Source organism: Pongo pygmaeus, chromosome 6, assembly GCF_028885625.2.
Source record: "Pongo pygmaeus isolate AG05252 chromosome 6, NHGRI_mPonPyg2-v2.0_pri, whole genome shotgun sequence".
Lineage (NCBI taxonomy): Eukaryota > Metazoa > Chordata > Mammalia > Primates > Hominidae > Pongo > Pongo pygmaeus.
The window spans coordinates 143,587,070-143,599,398 of NC_072379.2; the positions used below are offsets into that span (position 1 = coordinate 143,587,070).

The 12,329-nt window shown below is 36.5% G+C and overlaps 1 protein-coding gene across 6 annotated transcripts in view; it reads right to left on the reverse strand.

Annotated features, from left to right (window-relative positions):
• The window catches only part of TPK1 (thiamin pyrophosphokinase 1), a 380,984-nt gene that overhangs the window by 83,736 nt on the left and 284,919 nt on the right, over nt 1–12,329 (reverse strand). For all 6 annotated transcript variants that reach the window (XM_054495232.2, XM_054495234.2, XM_054495231.2 and 3 more), the window contains one exon: nt 10,626–10,737. In XM_054495232.2, coding sequence (XP_054351207.1) covers nt 10,626–10,737 — 112 coding nt within the window. The remainder of the gene's footprint in view (nt 1–10,625; nt 10,738–12,329) is intronic.

Sequence of the window (12,329 nt, forward strand, 5' to 3'; positions counted from 1 at the left end):
AAGATCTCTACAATGAGAATTACAAAACATTGCTCAAAGAAATCAGAGATGACACAAACAAATGGAAAAAGATTGCATGCTCATAAATAGGAAGAATCAATATTGTTAAAATGGCCATATCTGTCCTAAGCAATTTAGAGATTCAATGCTATTCCTATTGAACTACCAATGATATTCTTCACAGAATTAGAAAACACTATTTTAAAGTTCATATGGAACCAAGCAAATAGCCTGAATAACCAAGGCATTCTTAAGCAAAATGAACAAAGCTGGAGACATCACCTGACTTCAAACTATGCTACAAGGGTACAGTAACCAAAACAGCATGGTACTGGTACAAAAACAGACACATAGACCAAAGGAACAGAACAGAGAGCCCAGAAGTAATACCACATACCAATAATCATCTGATCTTCAGCAAAGCTGACAAAAACAAGCAATGGGGAAAAGACTCCCTATTTAATAAATGATGCTGGGGTAGCTGGCTAGCCACATGTAGAAGATTGAAACTGGACCCCTTCCTTACACTATATGCAAAAATCAACTCAAGATGGAGTATAGACTTAAATGTAAAACCTAAAACTATAAAAATCCTGGGGATAACCTAAGAAATACCATTCTGGACATAGAATCCAGCAAAGATTTCATGACGAAGACACTAAAAGCAATTGCAACAAAACCAAAAATTGACAAATGGGACCTAATTAAACTAAAGAGCTTCTTCAGAGCAAAAGAAACTGTCGAGAGAGTAAATAACCTACAGAAAGGGAGAAAATATTTGCAAACTATGCATCTGACAAAGGTCTAATATACAGAGTCTATAAGGAACTTAATTTTCTATTCGATTTGATCTATCAAATTTCATCAGTTCTAACATGGATATTTTCCTATATCTGCAATTATAATATTTTTTCTTAGTATACATAAAATAACATGCATCTTACAATCAATGGCATCGTAAATGTGATAAAATGCAATCATTTCACCAACTCGTTAACTCGAGAAAAGGGTTTGGGGGTGGAAGACCTCAGCTAGCATCTATTTTAGGAAGGACCAGAGGGGAAAAGATTGCCAATGCCAATTTTATTGTCACCTTTGATCTGTAATGCATCTTTTTTTTTTTTCTGGAAAAATGTTAACATATTTAATTCAATTCAGAGTAAGTTATTGATTATAGAAGATTTACAGTATGAAAGACATTGTCCTTGACTCAGACAAGAAATACTGATGTCACAGTTTCAGAGTGTCTTTTTAAAGCACTGGTCTGGAAAATCAATAATTAATATAATAACAAAGACATCTAAAAACACAAAACATCTCACACATTAGTGGCACCAGCTCACAAGAGGTTATAACCTAAGTGGGAATAGCTATAGCTATACTATGACAACTGCCTACAATCACTTTGTGAGTTGCAGTGGAGTGAGAATTAAGAGCATTTCTCACTGAAAATGCATTATTAGCAAGTGTAATTTTACAGATGCATGAATGGTTCCCCTGTTAGGCTGGCACTTAAAAATTTTCATAGAAGACTCCTGCAGAAAACCATGGTACCTGTATATGCTTATTACAGCTTTTTTATTTTCATAGAGATGAAAAATCTTTTCAAACTGTTTTCTCATAATTTCTCTCTTTCAAAACTCTTTCCCCTAGGTTAAAAGAGTTGAGTCTCTTTTAGTCAATGCTGAGAAGTTATTTCCTTGTAATTTACTTCTATATTTCTTTGAAAAAAACATAAAAGAAAGAACAATGAATACATAATTTCAATCTCAATATGAGTGCTATATAAAGGGGCCTGGGCAAATGGAAGGCAACTCCATTTAATATTTTCCTTAGGCAAAAGTGTAGAAAAGTTAAAAGTTCTGTCCCTCAGAACTTCACTTTTCTTGCCATTACTTTCCATTCTGTGCCATTATCTTCTCTTTCGTATCACCTTTGCTTTCCCATCTAGTTACCTTCCTCCTATCTTCTCTTTATCCCAAATTTACATTCTCTTTATTCCAAATTTAAAGTTTTTAAACATCAACTTATTTTATATAAGTCCTTCACTTACTAATTGGAAACAAAGATAAATAGTATTGAAGACTTGATTTCAAATTTTGAGTGCATTAATCCATAATTATGTAAATTTAGGCCGATTAGAGATTTTAATTACTATTTCCATATCTAAAAAATGCAGACAATCCAGCCTGTCACACAGACCTACTGTAATATTTAAAAGACTTTTTAAATATGTGAAATATCATATGAACATTAATATTACAATTCTGATTATTGTTCCCATCCTTTGTGAAAAGTCAAAAACTTCTGGAAATACCACAAACCCATACATAGAGTATGCTGCCACTTGACTGTAGAGGTATTACATGGAATATCAACCTAAATACACCCTGCTAAACTCACCAGGATTATCTAGGAAGGAAACCCAACTTTGAGCTATTAACACCCATTAACACAAACTTATAAATCAGATTAAGCAGCTATCTCCTGGCAGGAGACTTTGAAAGACTGGAGTAGTTTTAGTAAATTATTGAAGAGAATCTTTGTTCTGGGAATATTTAGAGTATGGAACATGGCTGAGTAGGGAGACAAGAGAATGGGGAGGATGAAGCTATCAGGAGGCAGAAGCCACTGTGCTGGGTTCTGAAAAATATACAAAAAGCGGCAGGATTCTAAGGTTAATGATTAGGATGAGCAGTGGCTCCATTTAGAACTTCAAAAATCAGAGTAAGTCTGGAATTCAGATTTCCCAAAGGTGAAAATATGAGTGTGGGAATGTTTACAATAATGATTTGTATTTATATGTTCCCATGAGTTAAAGTTTGAATAGAGTCACTTCAAAATATAATTGTGGCCTCTGAAAAACCTTGCCAGAGCCTTTGCTGTTAACTTTTCCCCTTTAGAGGGTTCCCTGATGCTACTCTTGTCCTACTCAAGCAACCTCAACTAGGAGATGTGGAAGATTTCCATTCTGGCCATATGGTAGCCCATATATCCTGAAATTCTCCTGATACCAGACTCTTAGACATAATACATAATTTATTATAAATGTTCTGTAACTAACATGCTAAGCTCACTAGAAAATAAACTCTTCAGTGGTATAAAATTGAAGGAGCTGGAAAACAGGGCACCTGCACAGAGAATGCTGGCTTCTTTCCTTAACTAAGATGCTTTTCTTTTCAGATACATGTCAATCAAGAATCAATATGTTGGGCCTCGATAAAGTAAGAGTTAGGACTGAGGTTCTATATGAATTCACTGCTACAGCTTTAACAGAAGGGCAGACTTGTGTCTTAGTCTATTTGGGTTACTCTAATAAAATACCATAAACTAGATAGCTTACAAACATCCCAAATTTATTGCTCACAGTTCTGGAGGTAGAGAATTACAAGATCAAGGTACCACAGATTTGGCATCTGGAGGGTCCATTGCCTGGCTTATAGATGGTACCTTCTTATTGAGTGGTGGAAGAGGCAAGTGTCTCTCTCAGGCCTCTTTTATAAGGGCATTAATCCCATTCACGAGGGTTCATGATCTAGTCACCGCCCAATGTCTCCACCTCCTGATAACATCACATTGATGATTAAGTTTCAACATATGAATTGGGGGCAGGGGCATAAACCTTCAGACCATAGCAACTAGGAAATAACTGGTCTGCCAGAAAAGGTTCAGAACAAGGAAACATCTTTCTATCAGCCTGGGCTTTCACAGAGGCAAAAACTAAAAAAGACACCTCAATTCCTTGTAGTTTTAATTAACACTGAAAGCGTCTTCAGGAAAACCTTATACCAAGATAGCTAAGTGTTCCAGGATTGGTTATACCTCAGGGCACTGGCAGAAGCAACTTAAAATCTCATGTCAAAGAACATGCTCAACCTAACCTTCTACATATTTCCACAGGAAAAAAAAGACAACCAAATATATGAAACACAGGATAAAGTGTCTATCATGAGTGAGAATAAAAGAAATATTTAAAAATAGCAGTATTATCAAAAAGTCAAAAAATTAATAGATGCTGGTGAGGCTGAAGAGAAAAGGAATACATATACCGCTGGTGGGAATGGAAATTAGTTCAGCTATGGTGGAAAGCAGTTTAGCGATTTTTCAAAGAACTCAAAGCAGAATTACCATTTGACCCAGCAATCCCATTATTGGGTATATATCCAAAGAAATAGAAATCATTCTACCATAAAGAACATGTACATGTATGTTCATCACAGCACTAGCCACAATAGCAAAGACACTGAAACAACCTAAATCCTCATCAACAGTAGACTGGATAAATAAAATGTGGTACGTATACACCATGGAATATCACACAGCCATAAAAAGAACAAGATCATGCCCTTTGCAGCAATGTAGATGCAGCTGGAGGCCATTATCCTAAGTGAACTAACACAAAAACAGAAAACCAAATACCACATGTTCTCACTTATAAGTGGAAGCGAAATGTTGAGCTCATATAGACACAAAGAAGGGAACAATAGACGCCAATGTCTAGTTGAGGGTGGAGGGTAAGGATTGAAAAATTACCTATTGGATACTATGCTTATTACCTGGGTGGTAAAATAATCTGTATATAAAACCCCTGTGACATGCAATATATCTATATAGCAAACCTGCACATGTATCTCTGAACCTAAAAGTTAAAAATAATTGGAAACAGAAAATTTGAGACTCCCTCTCAAAAAATAAGAGAAAAGGAAAAATAGCAGAATTAGGTCAAAAAAGAGATGAAGAAACTAGAATGCTCAAATACCATATTGTATTCCACCAAATATAAGATATCATTTATTATACTAGGCCTCAATTTTTAAATATCTAAAAAAACTCCTATCAATTAAATTATGATTTTTAACACTCTAATACATTAAATAATTCATCTCAATTTCTGGTATTTTAAAAATCTGCTTACGTATTTAAAAAAGTAAATATATAATTAAAATACTGGCAAGAAACAAGATCTGATCTTAAATTTTTTGAGATAAAAAAGAGTGAAAAATAAAATCTATGAAATTCAAAACACAATCATTAAATGGCAGATTAGAAACAGCCAAAGACAGAAATAGTGAAAAGAAAGATTAAAAAAAAAACAAAAAACCTAGAATGCACAAAGAATAAACAAGGAAAAGAGATGATGAGGCCTAATATGTTTACTAACAGGAGAAAAGAATAGAAAAAAATGGAGGGGAAGCAATCAAAGAAGATAAACAGCTAAGAATTTTCAGAATTGATGAACTATACCAATGATCAGATTGAATAAAAAGCAACTAGAACAAAAGAAAGGTTACATGTAAACATAGTGTTGTAAAACTTTAGAATATCAAAGCAAAACAGAAGGTCTACAAAACGTGACAGATTATAAACAAATCAGAATTAATTTCATTGATTGTAGATTTTTCAACAGAAACAACAGCAATCCATATGAATATGGCTGAAAGAAAACTAAAATAAATTTTTTATGATATACATAGATAAAATGTTCAAGATGATGAATGAAGCAAAGGCATTTTTTGACAGAAGAGCAGACTCCTAGTCATTCTCTTCTTCCCTGCTGATGGAACCTCAGTTTTATTTGGAGTGACAATGTAGTTGGATAGAAAATTGCACACGTGTGCAAACAAGGAAAAGAGATGATGAGGCCTAATATGTTTACTAACAGGAGAAAAGAGAGAAGGAGAAAAGAATAGAAAAAAATGGAGGGGAAGCAATCAAAGAAGATAACAGCTAAGAATTTTCAGAATTGATGAACTATACCAATGATCAGATTGAATAAAAAGCACCTAGAAAAAAAGAAAGGTTACATGTAAACATAGTGTTGTAAAACTTTAGAATATCAAAGCAAAACATAAGGTCTACAAAACATGACAGATTATAAAAGCTAGGGTGGCTATTTGATACAGTTCTGGCCACTGAGGCAAAAGATGAGACACAAGAAGGGTTTCTGAGAATGCCGGGAATCCCTGATGTCTCTGATTCCTGTTACAGACCCTTCCTGCTCCCTTCTGATGCCCACTGGTCACAATACAGCTGGAGTTGCAACAGACATCTTAGATTTTGAGGCAAAGGCTGAGGAAACAATAGAAACCTTGCCCTGTAGGTACTTACCTCTGCATTGTTACATGAGGAAACCAACAAAAAGGCGTTTTTTTTTAAAGCCACCATTTCAGTCCATTATAATAACTTAATTCTATTTGTTACAGACTGCAGAAGAAAACTTGATTATTAACAGAAATACGATTGTGTATAGAAAACCAAGTGACTCTATAGTCACATTTTCAGATATAATAAATGTTCATCAATATATTAACATTAAAATAGACAAAAATGAATTATATGTCTATATATCACCAACAAACAGAAAATGTAATTTTTTTAAGTATAATTTATACTAGGACACAAAATATAGGGTTTACAGAAATAAACCTTATAAAAATGCATAGGATGTTTATAGAGAAAATTAAAAAATTATTGAAAGGAACTTAAAAGTTCTAAGTAAATAGAGAGCTGAACTAAATTTGTGGATGGGAAGACTCAATTTCATGTAGAAATTTTCTTCCCCAATTTTTCGAGTCTTCCCAAATTAATCTAGACATTAAATGTAATTGCAGTAAAAATTATAATAGAATTGTGTGAGAGAGGCACTTGTCAAGTTACTTCTACAATTTATAAAGAAGAGCAGGCCGGGTGTGGTGACTCACGCCTGTAATCCCAGCACTTTGGGAGGCCAAGGTGGGTGAATCACAAGGTCAGCAGTTCGAGACAAGCCTGGCCAACCTGGTGAAACCCTGTCTCTACTAAGAATGCAAAAAAAAAAAAAAAGCTAGGTGTGGTGGCAGGCATCTGTAATCCCAGTTACTCAGGAGGCCGAGGTAGGAGAATCACTTGAACCCAGGAGGCAGAGGTTGCAGTGAGCCAAAATTGCACCATTGCACTCCAGCCCAGGTGACAGTGTGAGACTCCGTCTCAAACAAACAAACAAGAGCAAAAAGCCAGGAATAGAGTGACAATTTTGAAGAACAAGGTCTGAGGACTCAACTTAGCACATTTCAATATTTATTATAAAGCTATGGTAATGAAGGCAGTGTGGCTCCAGCACAGGAAGAAGTATGTAAGCCAATGGAACAAAACAGATCCAAGAAACATACCCATACACATGAACACCTGTGCTACACTGCAAATCACTGGAGAAAGGATTAATAAATGATGTTAGGGCAATTCATTATCTTTAAAAAACTAGATCCTTATCTCATATCATATACAGAAATCAATTTCAAGTGAAAGAAAAGACTGAAACACGAAACTTAAATGAGAGTATCTTTATGACCATGGGGAATAGAAAGACAACTTACACGAAAATGACTAATCTGATGAATTTTGACTGCATTTAACTCAATAAACTCTGTTCATATAAAAACACCATAAACAAATTGAAAAGCCAAAGTACAGCCAGGAAAAAGAGTCTTCAGAACTTCTAAGAATTAACATCCCAATGGAAAAATAGGCAAAAGAAAGTAGCAATTCACAGAAGAAGAAACCAGCATGAATAATAACTTCAAAAAGATGCTTATCCTTATCAGCAGAGACCACAAAAACATATCATTTACATTCATCAGGCTGGCAAAAATGATTAAGTTTGATAATACCAAGAATTGTTGAGGATATGGAGCAGGGGAACTTAATATGTATTCCTGGGCTGAATGCACATTGGTACAATCACTGTGTAGAGCAATATGGTGTATCTCATAAAGGTGAAGATGTGATTATCTATGACACAGCTATTTTACTGCCAACTGTATATATACTAGAGAAACTCTTGTACAAGACACAAGTCAAAGAATATTCATAGCATATTGCTATGAAATAAAAGACGGTAAATATAGGTAGCTTCAGTAATATTTGAAAAGTTTCATTCCTGGGTGATCGGTACCTAGGTATCATGCACACAATTTTTTTTTTTTAACGTTAGAATGGCATGTGAAATATTGCGAACTGGTAACAGATAAATCCAACTACTTTTACAACTTCTGGCATCATGTACTTAGAGTGGGTGGAGATAGGTAGAGATCAAGCCACGGGGCCACACATGAGGCCCTTGACAAGTTTCTTCACAAAAACGTGCTTACTCCCATTAACCCATGAAGTGAGCGCCCCCGACTAAGTGTCTGCATATTCTTTCTCTTTCTGCAAGCCCAGCTTCACCCTGTCCCTTTGTAGTCATGACTGACAAAATAACCCTGACCTCAGGGCTCTTTCACAGACAACAGCACTGAGGAAGGCAGGGACCCTCTCTGTGAATGAAATCTACCCACTTTTCTTCAAGTCAACATCATGTCACATTTATTTTTATTAACTTTTAATGAGGCAATGTTACCTACTAGAAGACCCCATGAATTAGCACTTTTACAACAGGTAATTGATGAAACACTTTGTTTCAACTTTACTGCTTTGCATATGCCATGAAGTTATTTTTTTATTTTTATGAAGTTTAGAAAAAATAATTACTTCAAAAGTCAAAGTGATGTGTAACTATATAAATAAGTAATGGCATATTACATGCAGGCCGAATCAAAAGTTATCTCAGGAAGGTTAAGAGCCCTGCCCTCATCATGCTGAAGGCCCCCTTACCAGAGAAAGCCTTACACAGAATTAGGATGTGTGATATGATTTGACTCCAGGTCCCCACCCAAATTGCATGTTGAATTGTAATTCCCAATTGTTGGTGGAGGAACCTGGTGGGAGGTGACTGAATCACGGGAGTGGGCTTCCCCCTTGCTGTTCTCATGGTAGTGAATGACTTCTCATGAGATTTGATGGTTTAAAAGTCTGTGGCACGTAGCCCATCGCTCTCATTCTCTCTTGCTGCCATGTGAAGAAGGTGCCTGCTTCCCTTTCACCTCCCACCATGATTGTAAGTTTTCCTGAGGCCTCCTGGTCATGCTTCCTGGTAAACTTACATAACTGTGAGTCAGTTAAACCTCTTTTCTTCATAAATTACCCAGTCTCAGGTAGTTCTTTACAGCAATGTGAGAATGGACTAATACAATGTGCATATTACTGTGGGAAGTACAGGATCAAAGGACATTCTAAAGATCCCAGAAGAATCATGTCTAACGTATGACTCTTTTTTATTAATATAAGATAAAGGAAGCTGGGGAACCTGCTCCTACTGCCAAAGTTCCTTTACTTTGCTCAGTGCTCCTTTGTCGTGGTGCCAGCCCTGAAAAGTGTGATTGCTCCTAGATCCAGCAGGAAGTGCACCACTGTCTAGATTGGGTGCCCTTGGAAATAATGAGAACTATAAAAAATAAAACAGTTGTTTGGGGCCAGAATGTTTTCTAAAAAGCTTCCAATGGGAGCTCATGTCAATTTCAGCTAAACAGCTTCAAAGCCTGTCACATATTTCTGTGCACTGGAGGAGATGTGTTCTCTCAGTCCTTTCAAATCCTGATGAGCTCTCTAAACATTTGTTTCAAAATATCTCTAGTTTTTCCTAATTGTTTCTACAGTGGCTCATAGAGAGGTCTTTTTACAAGTCTTTTTGTTTCAAAATATTTATTTCTTGGAAAAAAATTTATTTTCTTGTGGGAATCTAAGTGCTTTACTTGTTTGAAAAGAACGACATAGTTCCATATTTTACTTCTACAGCTTTGCCGTATTGGTCAATCAGGAGATGATCCCTTTGACATTCAATCACAACTCTTTGATTAAATTATTGCTATCCTTAGAAAGGCTAGAGTTGATTCATTTCACAATGACTGATGGTTCCTTTTGGAATCAGCATTTATCTCATGAACGGGACCCCCTTACTTTAATATTTTTAACTCAGATAGTTTTAGTACTACTAGGACCTAATACAGTTCACAATTACTGGAAAACATTTTAAAATTTAATAACAGCAGCAAATCTTATGTCAAAGATTTGACTACGAAAATAACTTGCTGCTTCTCTAGAAAAGTAAAGTAGGTTTTTCAAATATACAAAATCGTGAAAAGGTGGGGCAAAGAGTTCTTTGATATGACAACAAAAATACGATCCATAAAAGAAAAAACATAGACTTCATTAACATTTGTTAATTTAGTTAATTAAATTTCAGAAAATGAAAATATATGCTAAGGGCTAAAAAATTTTTGCAAGTCACACACCTGGGTAAAGGACTTGTATCTAAAATACATAAAGGACTCTTACAACTCAATGTAAAAATAGCCAATTAAAATATGGGTAAAAGAGCTGAATAGACATTTATCCAATGAAGATATATGAATGTTCCATAAGCACAAGAAAAGATGCTTGACATAATTAGTCATCAGAGAAATGGAAATCAAACCCCAATAAGATGCCACCTTCACACATGCTCTAGGATGACTATAAGCCAGCAAACAGATAATAACAAGTGTTGAGAATGTGGGGAAACTGGAACACTCTTACACTGCACATAGAAATGTAAAATGGTTCAGGCACACTGGAAGGTAATCTGGCAGTTCCTCAATAGGTTAAACATAGAGTTATCATGTGACCCAGCAATTCCTCCTAGGTATAGACCACAGAGACATAAAAAAAAATAAAGAAAGAAATAAACAGAGAAAAAAAAAAAATTCATTCCTTTATGGAAAGGTTCTACTTACTGAGGTTCCACTTGAGGCCTGTGGTTGTAACCTGCATACAAGGCTGTCCAACAGGAATAAGGCCACACCAATCACCCTCCATTCCAGTGTCTACATGCAATCTGTGCTTTCCCTGAAGGAGACAAGAAATGATCATTAAGAAGGGGAAGAGAGAAGGAATGTTAATGTGCACTGAAGACCTGGGCAGGATGCGTCTACAACCCTCACATGGCTTATCATACTTAATCCTCACAAAAAAATGTTTGCAATATGTGCTAAATAATCCTAGGAACTTTCACCCGACTTAATCCTAACAACAATTTTACAAAGTATCTGATATCATATTGTTAATTATGTTTCACCTATGAGAAAATTGAAGCTTGCAGAGATTAACATAGGACCACACAGATAAGGATTCCCACCTACACCTGCCAATTACAGAGACCAAACTCGCAGCAATAGGACTGTGGGTTTGAAACCTATCCTAAATGAAGGGTACCACACAAAGAGAAACACACAAAGACAGCTGCTTCTCAGCAGCCATTACAATGTATTCTTCTTTTTTTTTTTCTTTTTTAAGATGGAGTCTCACTCTGTTGCTGAGGCTGGAGTGCAATGTTGCAATCTTGGCTCACTGCAACCTCTGCTGCCAGGGTTCAAACAATTCTCCTGCTTCCTGAGTAGCTAGGACTACAGGCAGGCACCACCACACCCAGCTAATTTTTATATTTTTAGTAGAGATGGGGTTTCACCACATTGGCCAGGCCGGTCTCGAACTCCTGACCTCAAGTGATCCACCCACCTCGGCCTCCCAAAGTGCTGGGATTGCAGGCATGAGCCACGACACCTGGCCTTGCGTTTTGTTTTTTTTTTTCTAAAAAAGTTTTTATTTTCTTTTAGGTAAGAGCTGCCTTTATTCCTTTGTATAGAATTCCCCCCCAAGTTGATTTATATTGAATAGCTTGCCACACAAATTTGAGATTTGTTTCTTCCTACCATTCTCCATTATATAAATAATTCTCTCTGAAGACAGATATACTAAACATAATACAAATGGCCATCCCTAGATGCCAAACATAGCACACTTTTAAAACAAATGCTCAAAGAGGTAACAAAACCTTCTTTCTAATAGAAGGAGTTGATGAGGCCAGGCGCGGTGGCTCATGCCTGTAATCCCAGCACTTTGGAAGGCCGAGGCGGGCAGATCACCTGAGGTCAGGAGTTCAAGACCAGCCTGGCCAACATGGTGAAACCCCGTCTCTATAAAAATACAAAAATTAGCTGGGTATGGTGGTGGGTGCCTGTAATCCAAGCTACTCAGGAAGCTGTGGTGGAAGAATTGCTTGAACCCAGGAGGCAGAGGTTGCAGTGAGCCGAGATCGTGCCATTGCACTCCAGCCTGGGCGACAGAATGATAATCCATCTCAAAAAAAAAAAAAAGGAGTTGATGAGACAGATGTTTTAGAAATTTGGATTTCCTTAGCATTACATTGGCTTCAGCAGAGAAGGAACAGGAATTGGTGATGACTTATCATGTAGGTGGATCGCCACCCAGTTTCCTGTTGAAGGGCAGTACTCTTAGGGTTCCCATCAGAAAACACAGCAATTTCAGAGGGGTTATAGGTAACCTGTAGCATTCTGGACATTGGGTGGCAGAGAGTGGAGGGCTCAAGAGAGCACCAGTGGAACAAGGAAAGGAAGATACACCTTGTCCAGATCTCTGTA